Raw genomic sequence first — 18,532 nt, forward strand, 5'->3', positions numbered from 1 at the left:
AGTAGAGAGCTGGATATTCTAGTGTGGAGTTTAGAGAATTGGGGTTAGAAATATAAATATGGTTGTATAAAACATGAGACTAGATGAGATTAAAAAGGGGTTGGGGGAGCCCTGGCTGGTATGGCTCAGTTGGAGCATCGTCTGGTTGGGCCACATACCTAGGCTGCAGGTCCTGTCCCTGGTCCACTGTGGGTCCTCGGTCTGGGTGAGTGTAGAGCCAACCAACTGATACTTCTCTTTAACATGGATGTTTTTCTCTCTCTCTCCCTCTCTCTCTCCCCCTGTCTCTCTCTCTTAAAAAAAAAGAAAGCAAATGAAGAAAAGGTGGGTGGGGAAACAAGTGTGGACAGAAAAGTTCAGGGATAAATCCTGGGACACTGCAACATTAAGGAATCAGGGAGAGAGGAAGAACCCCTGTCTTAGTTTTGGCAGTTAAGACAACACAGCCTAGACTGGGTAGCTAAACAACAAATTTATTTTTTCACAGTTTCAGAGGCTGGGAAGCCCAAGATCAATGTGCTGGCAGATTGGGTCCTTGTGGAGTCTATATGAAGGTTTGTAGACTGCCACCTCTCCATGTATCCTCATGTGTCATGGAGAGACAATTCTAGTCTCCTACTTTTTAAAAAAACATATTTTATTGATTATGCTATTACAGTTATCCCATTCCCCCCTTCATTCCTCTCCACCCTGCACACACTCTTCCACCCACAATCCCCCCTTTAGTTCATTTCCATGTGTCAGAAGTTCTTTAGATTCTATATTTCCCACACTATTCTTGCCCTCCCACTTTCTATTTTCTACCTACCATCTATGCTACTTATTCTCTGTACCTTTTCCTGCTCTCTCTTCCCCCCACTCTACTGTTGCTAACTCTCCAAGTGATCTCCATTTCTGTGGTTCTGTTCCTGTTCTAGATGTTTGCTTAGTTTGTTTTTCTCTTTATTTTAGGTGTGGTTGTTAATAATTGTGAGTTTGCTGTCATGTTTTACTGTACATGTTTTTATCCTCTCTTAGATGAGTCCCTTTAACATCTTATAAACTAGAGGCTTGGTGATGATGAACTCCTTTAACTTGACTTTATCTGAGAAGCACTTTATCTGCTCTTCCATTCAAATGAAAGCTTTGCTGGATAGAGCAATCTTGGATGTAGGTCCTTGTCTTTCTTGACTTGGAATACTTCTTTCCAGCCCCTTCTTGCCTGTAAGGTCTCTTGAGAAATCAGCTGACAGTCTGATGGGAACTCCTTTGTAGGTTACTGTCTCTTTATCTCTTGCTGCTTCTAGAATTCTCTCCTTCATTTTTATCTTGGCTAATGTAATTATGATGTGCCTTGGTGTGTTCCTCTTTTGGTTTAACTTTTTTGGGACTCTGAGCTTCAGGGACTTCCTGGAAGTCTATTTCCTTTGTCAGATTGGGGAAGTTCTCCTTATTATTTGTTCAAATAAGTTTTCCAGTTGTTGCTCTTCCTCTTCCCCTTCTGATACCCTTATAATTTGGATGTTGGGACACTGAAAGATATCCTGGAGGCTCCTAAGCTTCTCCTCATTATTTTTCTGAATTCTTGTTTCTTCATTCTTTTCCATTTGGTTGCTTCTTTCTTCCTTCTTGTCCATGCCAGTGATTAAATCCCAGTTTTCTGTCCATCACTATTGGTTCCCTAGGCATTTTCCATCATTTCACTTAGTGTATAGTCTTCACTTTTTCATGTAATTTGCAACAAAATTCTGCCAATTCTGTGAGCATCCGGATCACCAATGCTTTGATAGGTTGACTATCTCTTTGTCACTTAGTTGTATTATTTCTGGAGCTTTGATCTGTTCTTCCATTTTGGCCATTGTTTTTTCTCTTATCACACCTTTTATGTATGAGGGGCAGAGCCTTAGATTTTCATCATGGCGGGGCAATCCGGTTACTGGATTGTGATACTGTATGTGGGGGCGGGGTCCCAGAGAAAAAAGTGCTGTGCTCCCTCCACTGTTCTTTGGATTCCAGTCCCCTCCACTTCCTCCCCCAGGTAAACTGGACCCCTCTGGCCCTGATTCCCATGTGGGTGGGCCTGCACACATTCTGGGATCCTGTGGATCTCTCCCACGAACTCTCCTGTGAGTCTGGGAGTCTCTTCTGTGTCTCAGCCCCCAGAGATGTTTTCAATTGATGTTTTCAGACTTTATTTTATGGCACTGGGACCCTGGGTTGCATGGTCTGCCTCACTCCCCAACTTCACCTGCTTTATCTGCATACGAATGTGGGACTGCCCAGTCAGCCAGCTGCCTTGTGCGCTTTGTTTCACAATTGCCACCTCATTGGACTTGCCCATTGCTACCCCACAACCAGGGTCTGCCCGCTGCTGTCTTGCCCACCTGGGGTGCCTTGAGCACCCAGTGCCTCCGCTTTTTGTGTTGCGAACCCTCTCTACCCGGATGTCATATCTAAAAAACATCAAAAAAATTATTATATCAGAAACATTTATGTAATACCTAAAACATATAGAAGAGTGTGTGTAAGCTCTGAAACATAGCGGACACCCACAAAACCACCATCCACACCAAAGCAAGACCACCGCCAATGGTATCTGACTCCATGCTCCTCCTCCTTCTACCCGCTTGCCTCTCAGAATTTTGTGATTATCATTTCTTTGTAAAGTTATCCCCTTCCGTATACTATGTTGCATTCATTAACTGGTAGATTAGGGATAACCTCACCTCTGCTTCTCACCTGGCCTCCTGCAGGTAGACAACTTTGGTCAGACAGTATCATGAAATCCTCCTTTTACATTTAACCTGCCTCACTAAACATCTGTGTTTCACCTTCCATCTCCAACTGGCCACTGATTCCCCGGAAATAGCCATTCTTTCACACGAAGATCATTACTATCCACTCCTGCCTGTTTCATTTACTCTGTATGAAAGCAGGAAGAGACCAGCACACCTTCTTCCCTCATGCACACACTGCACAGTCCCCAGTGGCCTTTTTCTCCTGGAAGATACACCTGCAGCCCTCAAACCTCTAGTCTCCCCCCCCCCGTCCTATGCCCACTCTGCTGAACAGGTACCTACACCAGTGCTTGGTGACCCCTCCAGAGAAGGCTCTGGAAGGCAACTGATTAGATTTCTTTCATCCTCAAATCACCTGTGGGCTAGTGGCCATACCCAGATCATATAGAATTCTACAGCTGTGCAATGACCTCCAAGAGTCTGACAAATGCCAACTGTGCCCCTTACAAATGGATGACGGTAGCCTCTGCATACATAAACCAAATCCCCAGCTTCCCCTGACCCTTGTTCACTGATGCTTGATATTGCTTTAGGGAGAGACAATGGCTTTCATCTCACAACTAGAGAAACCATTGAAGGTCCTGGATCAAGTCTTTGATTTAGACTAGTGCACAACAACACTGTATAAATGGATTGAAGGATTGGATGGTAAAATGGGCACCTTAAAAACACTTTATCTGGGTGGCTCATTGAGTAGGAGTGTCGTTCTGTACACACCAAAAAGGTTGCGAGCTCCAGTTCAGGGCACATATACATAGGTTGTGGGTTGGATCCCCAGTAAGTGCATCTTTGAGAAGCAACCAAAAGATGTTTCTCTCTCACACAGATGCTTCATTCTCTCTCTCACCTCCCCTGTATAAAATCAATAAACATATCCTCAGGAGAGGATTTTTTTTAGTGAGTGTAAAGTGACAAAGGATGTACCAGAGAAGGATGGGGACATACTCGAGAGCTTAAAAAAGCAAAATCTTAAAATCATTAGACCTGGAGTCCTATTTGGCCCTACTGCCCACTGTTCGTCCACAGGAAAGTTACTCCAAGTTACTGTTTCTTATTTCTAAAACGAAGGTAAATATCTATCTCCCTCCAGAATTACTGGGAGACTTTGATGCCATCCTTCATGGTAAATATCTTCCTCCTTTCTCTGTTGCTTCAGGCATCTGGAGCTCTATTCCTAACCACAGTATCGCCATCCTCTTTCTTAGCGTTTTAGATCATGTGAGTGAGGAATCTAGAACCACCAAATGTGGGTTCAAAACTAGCTCTAACATTTGCTGTGATCTTGGGCAAGTCACTTTACCACTCTTCCGTTTCCTCATGTCTCAATGAAGACAGTAATACATCTCGCCTCAGGGGTGGTCGTTAAGGGTTAAACGAGTTAATAGGTGTCATGTATTTAGGAATTATTCTGGCGCACATACACACACACACACGGAACTTGTACTTCAAGAAATGCTCGCTACTATTATTCCTAAGGACTTTTTCTCACCTGCCCACCTTCCACAAACCAAAAGATTTTAAGCTCCTCCACTTTTGCTCTGTAATGTACAAAAGTCCACTGTAAATTCCCACACATCCTCGCAGGTTTCCTAAAGCCCCAGCACCATCTTTAAAGGGCCAGGCTACCTGGTCCTCCCACCACAAGCAAACAGCCTCAGCTCTTCCCAGCCTCTCCTAACATCGCCCTGGCAGGACTTTGGGGAAGCAGACCCTGCAGGAGGCTGTGGCCCGGGGGTGGGGTGGGGGGGGTGGGGCGTGGCGTGGCGGAGTGAGACAGGTGGGCGGGGCCGGTGGGCGGGGCTGGAGGGCTGCTCTGTGACGTTCGCCCCCGCCCCTCCGCTCTTCCGCCTCGGTTGCCAGGCAGCGCAGCCGGCGTCAGGGTTGCCAGGCGAAGGCTAAGCTCTAACAAAGCCGGCTCTCGCTCCACCTCTTCTGTCGCTCCAAGCCTAGGCCGGTACCGACCTTGCCCAAGTTCTACTGCTTTCCCTCTGCCAAGGGTGCCAGGCACCGAATCTCTCACCGTACTTCCCGCCTGAGGCCAGGCACCGGGTGTCGGCTGGTGCCAGACAGCTTATTTGGGAACGAACATCAGGTAGCAACTCCGAAAGGGAAGTGGAGGGAGGGGACAGCGGCGAGCACCCCGGGGGCTGCGTGGGTCTAAGGGAAGAGTCCTGCTCATGGGCCCACCTGGATTCTGAATCCTTGTCCACAGAACAAGAGGAGGGGATTATGGTCTTTAAGAGAAAATGACCATGGGTGATTTTGTTTCTCTGCCCATACTATATCTGCATTTTTGCACCAAGAACTACTATATGTGATTTCTTACACAGAGAACAATGATCTGAAAACATAACAAAATCTCGGATCAGAGCCCCCGACCTCACTGATTGGCCAAACCTATTCTTTTTCTTCTGTAACGTGGTTAAAGGAATACCGGGGCTGGGGGTGGGGGTGGGGGGATGGGGAGGAGACTGGGGTTGACATAAGGACCAATGAGCATGACTAGCAGTTTATAAAGAGCTATCATTGATTCATTTTCCTGTGATTTATTTTCCTAACTTTTTTTGAGCACTGACTATATTGCAGGCACCAAGGCTATAGTGAGAGTATAGTGAACAGAAACTGAGCGTTCCTGCCCTGAAGTTTACAGCCCATTGGGAGAGGCAGGTATTACTCTGAAAAATGAAGACTTGCATGCACTTATTAAGGTGCCCCCAAATTTGTATACCAGATTCCCAAATGATGGGACATGTGACACAGCTTTGGGAAGCACGGTTAACATGGCAGTCTGTAAGTGGTAGCTTTGGATTTGTGGACCATGATGTGAACCTAGGGAAAATCAAAACAGAGTCACTTGTTAAATAATGAATGTAGAACTCATAACTTCCACGAGTGGTACTAGCATGATATACAAGCAATTCTGGGAAACTTACTAACAACACTGCCAAAAGTTCTACTCAAAACATTGGGTGGGGAGACAAGGTCAGATAGGACTACTTTTGGCATTTTTGTTGTTGGCATCCAAATCTGGGTTGACTTGATCATGGGCCGACTCAAGACAGAAAAAGATCCAGACTTCTGTGAAATAAAGTTGGAGGAGCAAGATAATATGAGTAAGACAAATCATGGAGAGCTTGAAAGTCAGATAGGGCATCATTTTGATATGAAAGAAAGATGTGCAATTGCCTTATTCAGAGAGGGGCAGTATGGTACAGTGTGGAAAGAGCAATGAGGTAGACCTGAGTTCTTGATTAAACTCCAACAGAAACTGTTATCTTGTGCCAAACACTTCACTTATTTATACATCAATTCTGTCCTTTGTAAATTGAAGATACTGAACTATATTGTAAGTCAAATTAAGCCCCTTCTTTTTTAAAAAAAAAAAGAGAGAGAGAAAGGAAAGGTGTTCCTTTTTATTTTCCTGACAGATTTTTTTTTTAAAGTTCATCAGAACTGAAGTGGGGAATGGAAGAGAAGGATAAATCAAAAATGGCTATGATACATCAGACTAATGATATTGAAAGAGTAAAAGACATTTGTTTTGGATGCTTTAGTGGGAAAGGGGAACTATAGAGTAGGTACGTGGCAGGTATGACTGTGCATGGTTGAGAGTTTACAACTGGAGATTTGGGAGTCACTGCCATAAGCTCTAGTTAAATCCTAAAGCAAAACAAAACTAACAAAAGCATCTCTACCTCCAACTAGAAAATAGTAGTTTAAAGCAGCTCCAGGCTCCCACTTCAACAACTAAAAAAAATTCTAGAAAAATAATTTTTAGGAACATTGTAAAGACATCAGAGAGCTTTAGAAACAGCGAGGACTAGATTACAATTTCTAGTGTGGAGAGACCTTCCAAGGTGGGCTGAAGATCACAAGCCATTTTCTTCCCTGGGGACATTTGCCAACTTTGGATGTGGACTCAGGACTGTGTTTGACCCCTGCTGAAAGACTTTACCATGGAGTAGTCAAACACCACGGGCATGACAGGTCAGAAGTTTAAGGCATCCAAACCCTTCAGTTTGTATGCAATGTCTGACATAGTTGAAAAGGATGAGGCATGCATAGAAGAAGCAAAAAAAAGTGTGTCTAGAATAAAGAGAAAAAAAGACTTTAGGAGGAGACTCACAGGTAGATCCAACCAGTAGAGTCATTAGACACTCACCCGAAACTAACCATATAGAACATGTTCAAGAAAATCAAGGGAAGAGATGCATAAATGGACAAGCAGAATTTCAACACAGAGATTACATCTTATTAAAATTCCTGATGCTCTAGAACACAAAATACAATATCTAAAATTAGAAATTCATTGAATAGCCCTGGCCGGTGTTCTTCAGTTGTTTGGAGTGTCATCCCATAAACCAGTCAGGTCATATACCTAAGTTGTGAGTTCAGTCCCCAGCCTGGATTTATATGAGAGGAAACTGATGCTTCCCTCTCTCATTGCTATTTCTCTTTCTCCCTTCCTGTCTCTCTAAAAGCAATAGGAAATAAATATCCTTGGGTGAGGATAAAAAAAATTCATTGAACAGCTTTAACAGCAGCCTGGACAGCAGAAAATATGGTTAGGGAACTTAAAGGGAGATCTACAGAAATTATCCAAACTGACCAACAGATGGACAAACCAAACAGAGTATATGGCCTAAAATAGATATAATCAGTGTCCCAGGAGGTCAGGAGAGAGAGCATAGAATCCCAGAATGTAAGAGTAGGGTCAGTATTAGTAGAAGCAATGTCTGAGAACTTTTTCTCAGTGCATATGTCTTATGAATCTCTAAAAAGTATTCAACTATAATCAGATAGTTAAAATGATTAATATTTAGATTTAAATTACACTTTATGGTAGGAAGACATATAACATGTAAAGTACTTTTAAGGAGACATAGGCATTTCTGACTATAATAAATCAATATTCAAAGGAAATAAGATCTTCTTAAGCTAATATAAATCATAGTTATTGAAAAAGTAAGTATTTGATAAGGGGGAATTTTGGAAGTATTATCATTTAATTTAGTAACTGAAATGCTAGCTTTTCAGAAAATATAAATATTCCTTATATTCAAGTATGGTTAACATATTTTGAAAAGTGTTTTTCAGAAGATTTAAAAAAGATTTTATCTCTTCATTTCTAGAGAGGAAGAGAAGTATCAATGTCTGGTTGCTTCTCATGCGCCCCCTACTGGGGATCTGGGCCAACACCCAGGCTGTGCCTGACTGGGAACTGAACTGGTGACCCTTTGGTTCTCAGCCTCCTCTCAATCCACTGAGCTACACCAACCAGACAGAGTGTTTTCCATAAGATTTTAAAGGTTGAAGTTTTCTTTACTGAACCAATTAAATTATTTTCCATTATCATTTGTTTTTAGAAGCAGACATTGTTTATTTCTATAAACAAATAATGTCATTATGAAATCAATTAAGAATCAGATTTTTGATATTTTGCATCAGAGGCCAAAAATAAATATATACATACATGTAAAATATTACAATTCTTAAAACATACTCACCCAAGGATATGTTTATTGATTTTAGAGAGGGGGAAGAGAGAGAGAGAGGGAGAGAAACATCAGTGTGAGAAAGAAGCATCCAGCAGCTGCTTCTTATACTCACCAGAATCAGGGCTGAACCCACAAGCTAAGCGTGTGTCCTGACTGGGAATCAAACACACAAACCTTCGGTTTATGAGATGGTGCTTCACAAACTGAGCCACACTGGCCGGGGCTCAAATCATAACTTTAAAAATGAACAAAATAAATTATATTTTGATAAAAGCACAGATACCTTCTTTATTGGAAGAAAATTATGTGAAAAATAAGAGCAAATTAAATAAAAGAACTAAATGTTTGAAACACCTATTCATGCCCTGGCTGGTGTGGCTCAGTGGGTTGAGCGCCAGCCTACAAACTGAGAAAAGTTGCTGGTTCAGTTTCCTGTCCAGGGCACATGCCTGGGTGTGGGCCAGGTCTCCAGTGGGGGGGCTGCAAGAGGCAGCCAATGAATGTTTCTCTCACACATGGATATTTCTTTCCCTCTCTTTTTCTCTCCTTTCCCACTCTCTAAAAATATAATCTTCTTTAAAAAGAAACACATATTCACAAAAGATGATAACTGATAATACATTGCAATTAAAGCAATAATCAGAACTATGCTTTTAACATGATGGTTCAAGGGGAAAATCCTCTATAAGCATCTTTAATGGCAGGTGCTTTGCATAAAACCTTAAGAACGCAAACAATAATTACTGAAATCTGGAATTTTACTGACTCATCCAAACAGTATCCAAGTAGACTGTCAACTATTTGAAATTTGTGAATGGTTGTAAAATGGTTGTAAATTTTGTATCACTATAAAAATGTTTACAACTACCAATCTCTGGGGCACGCCTCTAACCTATTCTGCCATGACCACTTGTGGGAAGCTCGGCTTTAGAAATCTATACAAGGTAGAATGTATCACAAATAATGTTTGATCATACACAAGTCTCCTAGGAGGACCTGTGGCACAGTATGGACTCAAGACAAACCTTGAGGGTGTGTAGGGTTTGACTAGATGAAAAGGAAGAGGAAACCAGAATTAGCAACATCCTGAGGAAAAGAGAAAAGCATGTTGGTTAACAAAAGAAGAGAAAGTGCTGAGCTTTGAATGGATAATTTCTTGGAAAGAGGCCACAATAAACTGTGTGTTGGAAATCTGTGTAAGTGCTAGCAGAAAATTTACAGTTGAAATCATATGTATAAAATCATGGAAAACCTTGAAAATCAGGATATAATTGCCTTAAGAGAGGGCTCTCTAACCTACTAACAGTGCTGTAGAAGATCTATCTAGACACAGTGACCAGAATAGACCAGAGAATGACTGGAGACAAGAATTCCAGCTAAGAGGCTGCACAATAGGTGGCGAGGAGCTGAATCAAAGTAAAAGGACTGGAACTAGAGAAGGGAGGACATTTCAAAGGAAATATCAATGGGATTTAGTGACAGATTCAACAGAGTGAAGAGAATGGGTGGCCCTAGGGCTTTGGTGCCAAATGACTGAGGAAATGGTGACAGTGTTCAGAAACAAATTTGGGACTCAGCTGGGAGAGGGAGAATGAATTTTTGTGGAGATGCGTCCTTGAGGCAGGAGGAAGTGTGGAATGGAAGCGTAAGTGAGAGTCAGCACAGTTCTGTGGTAGATGAAGCCCTGAGAGGGTGTGAGCTCTCCAAGAAGGGCAGCGGAAAGACATAAGCTCAGAATGTTGAAGACTCAGCTTTGGGAAGATTGTGAACTCTGGGTTAGCAGGAGGAAGGAGGAAGAAAAGTCATGGTGACAGAGGAGATGAGGAAAGTAGAAAAGCAAAAATGGGGTCTACCATCAAATCAAGGAAAAGCCTCAAGAGGGACAGGACAGTCATGTTGAACAGGCTACTGACCACCTCCGGCTGTGTGTTCAAATCCTACCTCTGTCACTTGTTCGTTACATGTCATTTCAAAAGTTTTTCTCTCTCAGTTCATCGTTTGTAAAATGCTGATAATATAATCTACCTCATAAGGATATTTTAAGTGAGAATATGTATACAAAATACTTAACACTGTATCTGGCACACATCAGAAGTTAACAGATGTAATTGGTGACTTTCAAGGAAACAATAGAATGATGAGACCAGAAAAAATTGCAAGAGATTAAAGAAGAACTGAACATCGAGAAAGGACAATAAGTAGGTATGGAGACTTTGCATGGGTAGGGATTCCTTGGCCAAAAACGACGAGAGACCACAGAACAGTTGCTAGAGAGGTAATGGAGTGAAGTAGAGGTATTATTTGTCTAGCCTATGGTGAGCAAGGGTAATGATTATTAGTGTTGTCATAGAAACCTATTTCACTAGGGCTGGGCCTTTATTTCATTTACATGAGGCCATCTGAGTCTTCAGAATAGAAATCAAAGAATTGCACCACTCAAAGACCCTGTCAAAACACATGTGAACAGTTAAAGGTTGCAGCCCTTGTGAAAAGCAGTAGGACAGGTCTTCAAAAACTTACAATTAGAATTCCCATCTGATCTTACTTCTGAGTATACTACCCGAAAGAATTAAAAGCAAGACCCAAAGAGATGTTTGTATACCCATGTTCATAGCAGCAATATTCACAGTAGCGAGAAGGTTGAAATAAGCCAGATGTTCAACAACAGATGAATGTATAAACAAAATGTGGTGCATACCTACAATGCAATATTATTCAGCTCTAAAAGGAAAGGAAATGCTGACACAGGCTAGAGCATGGATGAACCCTGAGTACATTATGCTGAGTGAAATAACCCATATAGAAAAGCACAGGTATTTCACAATCCCACTACAGTTTTCCTATGTGTTTCCCTCTCCTTTCCTACTTCTTTTTGATTAACAAGTTGTTTTGTTTTGCTATGATTGTTCCTAATTCCTTTTATCTCCTTTCCTAGTTTGGTGGTGATATTACTTTCATAGTAATTACCCTTGAAATTTTACTGTGCATACTTGATTTTTTGCAAAGTCTAAAATTAATATCTTTATGCTCCTCTTCCTCCAAGTAGAAGAACATAAAGTAAAAGAGAACAGAGTACTAGTAAACTGAGGCCTCTCTAATTATTTGTCTTGGGATTTTCCAACCAGGCTGGTAGGTGGTATAATTTTTTTTTAGATTTTATTTATTTATTTTTAGAGAGAGGGGAAGGGAGGGAGAGAGGGAGAGAAACATCAGTGTGTGGTTGCCTCTTGTGCACCCCCTACTGGGGACCTGGCCTGCAACCCAGGCAGGTGTCCTGATTGGGAAACAAACCAGTGACTCTTTGATTTGCAGGGTCGTGCTCAATCCACTGAGCTGCACAAGCCAGGGTTGGTGGGTGGTATAAATTTAAACCATAGATCTAGTTTGTGGCTACAGATTTGTAGGAGACTATCTTGCCCACCCCCACCCCCAAAAGAGGTAACAGTGGAATCAGATTTCTATGTTACTTCCCCTGCCAACAGGCAGGTATTCTCAGTCCCACCCTTTCACCCTAAGGGCGTGTGAACCCTGGAGGGTCTCAGATTGGAGGGGGACAGTGGTTTGAGAGTCCTTCAGTTCAGCTGTTTCCATTTTGGGGGCCCCAGATCCGGTCTGTTCCCAACTTGCCTGGCCATTTGTCTGAGAGTTCCAAGTTCCTGGCATCCGCACTTGCCCCTCATTTTGTCATTTGCTGACCATTCTGTTTCCACTTTCCTCACTTTATTTGACCAATTGCTCCTTTCCCTCATCTTCTTGCAAATTAACAAGGCAACTTGAAAGGTATTGTTGGCTGGGATTTGTCTACATCTAGGTGTGTTTTGAGGGAGGGCTCTTCAGAATACCTAGACTCTTTCTGTACTAAATGCAGACAAAATCTTTTAACCTGTTGTTTGTGCATAGAGTATGTATGGATTTTCATATTTTGTTCCAACATGTCCTGGAACTTTTTGAGTGAAATGTATGAGTTTTCTCTTTTACAATTAGAATAGATAAGTACCTACAGATGTAAAGAGAGATGTTCATCAAATGACTACTTAATGCTTATTTTTTATTTGTAAATAAACTAATGCCAAATAATAGAGAATTCACAGAATAGATTTTGCCCCACTCTTATTTGGCCAATAAGAGTTGCATGGCATGGAAGATGTGTGTGATATGCTGTGGAGTTAATGAGCTGTTTTGTATGACCCCACTTTGATGTATACAAACAAATATTTACATTGATAACATTCTGGAAAACCATGCCTAATATTTGTGTTGATATCACTAGAAGATTTTTTTGCTTATTTCTTGTTGATCTCTAGTTTTATAATGAAAGAGTATTCTGTATGTTCTTTAATGTCAAAGGAAAGAATTATTTACAACAAAAAGCAAGGATTAGTAAAACCACATTCTACCTTCAGAGCTGTGGAACAAGAGAATGCATCTGTCTGGTGGGGTAGTGAACTCCCCACTTCTGAGAGTGTCAGAGAGGATGGGTACCCTCCTGTCCAGGGTTCCTGTTGTTTTATAATTCAAAGTTTCCCATTTTATTTATTTTTTTCTTTGCCAATAGCCCAACCAATCAATGCCTCAGATGGATAAGCAAATATGCATTCCGCCGGAGCTGCCGGAATTGCTGAAGCAATTTACCAAAGCTGCCCTTCGGACACAGCCACAGGATCTCATCCAGTGGGCTGCTGAGTACGTACTCCTTTCTCACCTCCAGCCCTGGTTTCCACTGGAGGTGGAGAGAGGGGCTGGAGCAGGGGAGGTCTTGGAAGACTGTGAGGAGGTTGTCATCACTGCACCCTGGGGGTTGGGATGGATTAGTGTAATCTTTGACGTTCAACTCTCTCATTTCTTTGATGCTTTAAACTCTATACATAAATCCATCAAACCAAGTGGAGATGAGATGCCCTTAAGCAAACCAGGCTGAGCAATAGGATGCCAGGGCAATAGGCAGAGTGTGCCAGGGCAATCAGTAAGTCAGATTATCACCTCACATCAGGATACGCACACTCCAACCACCCTGCACCCCAGCTCACTGTCCCAGGGGAAAGAAAAGTTCAGAATCCTGGAACTCGGCAGGGCTTTGCCCCATGTACAGCCTGGCCCCCATCTCTGGCATCACCACTAGATGACAGCAGTGCACCTACGGGAGGGTTGGGATCCACTCACAGGGTGAATTAATTGTGGGACTAGTCCAAGCTGGTTCACTCCTTTCATGAGACTCCTTCCTCCATTGCTGTTAAAATGACCTTAATCTCCAACCAGTGACCTTTTGTATTTTGTCATTGGGGAAATTGTTATTCTCTTTCGAGTTTCTTTGATCTGACCTGTCCACACAGTACATATTGCATTCTGGAGAAATGAGGCAAAACACAGTGATAAGGACCGGGGAGCACCTGGCCTGGCTACAAACTGTGCCCCAAATGCAGGTGCCCTCTGTCAGGAGGGACCCCCAGAGGCTGCTCAATGGAAGGAGCTTACACAATGGCTGCTGGCCAGATTGAAACAGCTTTGTAGAGAAAGCCCCTCAGCTTTGAAATCGCTTTTTAGACAAAGTGCCTCCTGGCAACTGGGGGACTTGGACTTGGGGCAGGAGTTGGGAGCTAACCAGAACTCTCAGATGCTTTTCAGGCTGTTTTCACTGTTTGATGGCCTCTGTAGTAGCATTCAAGTAGGAAAGTGGAGTAAGAGAGGCTGTTTATCTGAGCTGGTGGGTTGGGGGAAGGGAGAAGGTGAGGTTGAGGGGATGGATTGTGTGGGTGGTGGGAAAGAGGTGAGGACACCTGGAGAACACACACAATGCACTCAAGAGGAGGCTTCCAGAGGCTCTGGGACACTGTACTCATGTTCCTGGGTTGGGCCATGAAGAGGCTTTTTATAAATGGAATGAAAATAAGCCAGTGATTGCTCATGAAAAGAGACAGAGATGGGGTTGCTTTACTGTAATGAGGCCTGTTTAGTTCTGCATTCTAAATTTTATACATTATCTCTAAGCTTGAACTTCAGTGTCAATAGAGCAATTTCTTTTGGCATCTCAGGCACACTGTTTTATACGATACAGTAGTTAAAGACCTCATTTTGTTGTTCTTGTGGTGCTATTTTACACCAAGAAAAATGGCATTTCTTGGTATTGTCCTTGACATTTATGTAAGAGAACACTCCATTCTTATAGCTTGCTTGCTCCCATATTATATCGTTTGCTGTAAATTATTTTGGCTATCCATGAAGAGTTAGTTTGTAGTTCAACTGCAGAGAAAAAGCAGATCATGACCTAACAGCACTCTCCATCCATTCAAATATTGAAAAGCTCTTAGCAGATGGTTTCATGTGACCAGAGACCTGCAGCAGTTTAGAGCCTAGAACTCCACAAAGTATTTTCAAGACAAACTATATGAGGTCTGTCTGGGAAGAGTCCAGCCACTTTAATAGAATGAGAACTGTTAACGTGACATCCATGTAACCTGACAGCCAAGGAGAGTGAACTAGAATGCGCATGCGTGAACAATGATGACTTTACTGTACGAATAAGTGGGGGGTGGTAGACCTTGTTGGGTGAGCATGTGTACTGTGTGGCTGTCACATTCAAAATGAGTGAGTATAGCAATGAATCTGCATCAAATTTTGCATTAACTTTGAACATTATTCCGCGGAAGCTATTTGGATGATTCAGAAGGCCATAGTTATGGGGAACGGGTGACTTGCAGCTTCATCATGACAATGTGCCCACTCATGCATCATGCTTCATGCAGAGTTTTTTGGTGAAACATCAAATCAGCCAGGCAACTCAGCCCCACTACAGCCCAGATTTGGCACCTTGCGACTTCCAGATTTTCCCAAAACTATAATCACCTTTGAGACGGAAGAGATTTCAGACTGTCGATGAGACTCGAAAACATGACGGTGCAGCCGGTGCTGTCTGGGAAAACTGTGTGAGGTCCCAAGGTGCCTACTTTGAGGGGGACTGAGATGTCATTGTCCTGTGTACAGTGTTTTTTGTATCTTCTTCAATAAATGTCTCTATTTTCAATATTACATGGCTGGATACTTTCTGGACAGACCTTCTGTATGTAATTCCTCACAAACAAGAATTTCCTCGCATATGTGCTGTAAATGAAGAAGCTTTTTTTCTTGTAGTTATTTTGGAGCTCTGACCCGTGGAGACATTCCTCCAGTGAGAGATGGGTCTCAGCCAGTAGCCTCATCTAACTTTGCAGAGCTTACACCTGAGCTGTTGAAGATCCTGCATTCTAGGGTAAGGGTCTTACTGCAGCATTGAGCAGAAATGCGGGTACAACGTCGAGGCCACCAGGCACAGACAAAAGCCCACCACCTCCCTGAAAAGCCAGCTGGCCACTTAGGATCATCCTAAAGTTCACTAAACAATGCACTGCAAATACCTCTCCCCTGATGGAAATAGGAATGATACTGAAATGGGCAGTAAGCTGAGCTACCAGTGGGGTCACCCCAGATTTTTCTGTGGTGAGCAGAATGTCCAGGGGCTCCAAGAAATGCTAATCCCTTCTGTCCAGAAAGTGTTTTTGCAAGTGCACATCCCTTGACAGTGTCTCCCTTACTGTGATCAAGATCAAGATCACCAGATGAGGACACTCACAGTTTGGGGAGGGACATATTGCAGTTCCCTGGTTATTCCAGGTGGGGATGGAGAGAGCCTAATTTTCAGGATAATTCTGGCTCTTTTCATTGCCACATCATCCTGGGGGCTGCCTGCAGAATGGATGAGGAAAGATGGATTAGCACCATGAGACCCCGCTTTAGAACAGAGCAGTTCGGGGTGACTCAGGTCTGACTTAGCCAGAGGCTTAGCATTTCACTAGAATCAGAGGGCCTGGGAAAGGTAGTAATGCTTCACTGGGGCACCTGTGCCCTTACTGCCTTGTGGGCCAACAGCTGGCCACTTGTTCCCTTTTCCTCTTAACCACCAGAACCTTGAGCAGTGGACGTGGCAGAGATCCAAGGTAGCAGGGGCCAAGCAACATGAAGCATCCAGACATAGAGCCATGTTGTTCCTGGGGAAGGGTGAGGGGTGTGTGTGAGGTCTACCACAAGGAACTGAATGAAGTCTAGAGGCAAGAGGTTTAATGCCTAGTTCTAGTGTCACCACTAATTTTGGTCCTGAACAGTCCTCTGCCCCTTGATTTCATTTCAGGCTGCCCTGTCTGCCTTACAGGAATGACCTAGGAATGAAGCAGCAGATAATAAAAGCATCAGAAAAAATATACTATAAATGTACATTGTTCTCACAGTTCTGACATCTGAAGTTAAAATGATTAAGTTATATCTTAGCATATTCTTCATTGGCTGAATATTTCTCTACCCCTTCAAAGATAGCTGCCAATCAGAGCCCCCTTTTATCCCCTGACACCCCCATCTCTTTCTAGATTCTGGGAGAACACAGGGCCTTTCCTGGGCAGGCACTGCTCAGGGTGTGCTTTTATCCTGTCACTCATTCTCTGCCTTGTGTCTGTCTACTACCCTGCAGGTTGCTGGCAGGCTGATTATCCATGTGAATGAGCTGGGCCAGATGTGGAAGGTGCTGAGTCTCCCACCCGAGCTGTTAAATAGTGTGATAAATGTGGGCCGCTTCACGGAGGAGATTGAGTGGCTAAAGTTTTTAGCCCTTGCTTGCAGCGCTCTTGGTGTTGTAAGTTAGCTTTAATGCTTCTTGTCCTTAAGGGGAAGTCTCTCTCGCCAGGCCTGGAAGGGCAGGACATCTATGTACACTGTCAACCCTCCAGGGCTCTGCCTCTTCTTACCCACTCCTTCTCCTGTCTGAATCAGTTTCTCAGCTCATCAGTCAGAAGCCAGGGTGAGGAGGAAAGAGAAAAGGAAGCTGTCATCAGGCTCTGGGGAGAGGTTGACTAAAATGTGGCCTTTGGATTATTTATGATTTGCAATCATTGCACTTGAATTGATTTCCATCTCCACTTTACTCCCTCCATTCATGTTCCCTGAGATGACTGAGACCCAGCTGTGGAATAAGATTTGCTTATACCTGGGTTCCAGATACCTAGAAGATATACCCATGGGAGGATTTCAAAACAGAGTTGCAGCTTTATATAAAACTACTAGATAAGCATAACTGGAAAAACATCAGAGATAAGAGAGCCAGAAAGGAGAAAGGAGGCTGCGTCTAGACTTACAGTCATGAGATCATCACGGAAGCATCATAGTACGCTCATACAGATGTATGCCTTTTCCACATCCGACTGGGTTTACAGTTGGAAGAGTCATCTTACTGTTTTAAAGAAAGAGATACTTCTATAACTTAAATGAGAATTCATCAGAAACATGATTTTTTAAAAATCTCTGAAATACATACAAGTTTAAAATTTAATGGGAAAATTATCGCCTCTGCCAAAACCAAATGGTATGAAAAGGTATAGTTTGAATCGCTCAGCATATTTAATCCTGATCTTATTCTTTCTTCTCAAATATGCTTGAAATGCACATTTGAGCTTCTGGTTTCTGGGAAAATGGGTTTCCCCTGAAACTTTTCTCATATTCATTTCTGTAGAGAAGAGGAGAGGCAGGCCAGTTGTGGGGGGTTTTGGTCTCTGCTGTTCTCTATGGCAACATTATATAACAAACAAAGACTCTCCTCCAGAGAGAGGAGGGAAGTGCAGCAGAGGGCAGGTAAGTTGCCCTTCGGCATCATCACACTTCTGTGGAAATAGCCCCAGGGACTGGGAATCACAGAAGGGAAAATACAAAATGGACAGTTTCACCAAAGTTTCATAGGATCACAAATTTATACCACATTCAGAGATATCAGGAGGGCGAGGGGGGAATTATTTTTGTTTTATCTGTAGTTAATTCTGATTTTCCTGATCTACCCCACCCACAAAGAGTGAAGTAAGAAAATAAGTAGATTCAATCCAATACGAAAATTTTTGCCTGATGCAGTTACTGAAACAGCTCTAAGGTAAATTGTCCAGTCTTTCAGGTGTCTCCTCACTGCCCCTCTCTTTAGATGGCAGCTGAGAATGGGCAGTTAGTAGTCATGGGATGTAAAGTTCAGCACAGGGAATAGAGTCAAGAATATTGTGATAACTATGCATGGTGTCAGGTAGGGTATTACACTTATCAGGGGATCACTCCCTAAGTTATACAAGTATCTAACCTCTATGTTGTACACCTGAAACTAATATAATATTGAATGTCAGCCATAATTGAAAAAAAATTTAACCAATTGACTAAAAAAATGATGGCATCTGAGTGTATTAGGATGTTAGGATGTTAGGAAAG

The 18,532-nt window shown here is 42.7% G+C and overlaps 1 protein-coding gene across 1 annotated transcript; it reads left to right on the plus strand.

The window, feature by feature from the left end:
* Positions 1-4,663: 4,663 nt before the first annotated feature.
* LOC128626418 (ropporin-1-like) lies at positions 4,664-16,928 on the plus strand (the record flags this gene model as incomplete). Its single annotated transcript, XM_053658814.1, has 4 exons — positions 4,664-4,869; positions 12,831-12,958; positions 15,401-15,518; positions 16,767-16,928. Coding segments are annotated over exons 2-4 (396 nt in total), but the record flags the coding sequence as incomplete, so codon positions are not given.
* Positions 16,929-18,532: the final 1,604 nt, after the last annotated feature.

The sequence above is a fragment of the Artibeus jamaicensis genome, unplaced genomic scaffold (assembly GCF_021234435.1).
Source record: "Artibeus jamaicensis isolate MK-2021 breed Jamaican fruit bat unplaced genomic scaffold, CSHL_Jam_final contig_2191, whole genome shotgun sequence".
In the NCBI taxonomy this organism is placed as follows: Eukaryota; Metazoa; Chordata; class Mammalia; order Chiroptera; family Phyllostomidae; genus Artibeus; species Artibeus jamaicensis.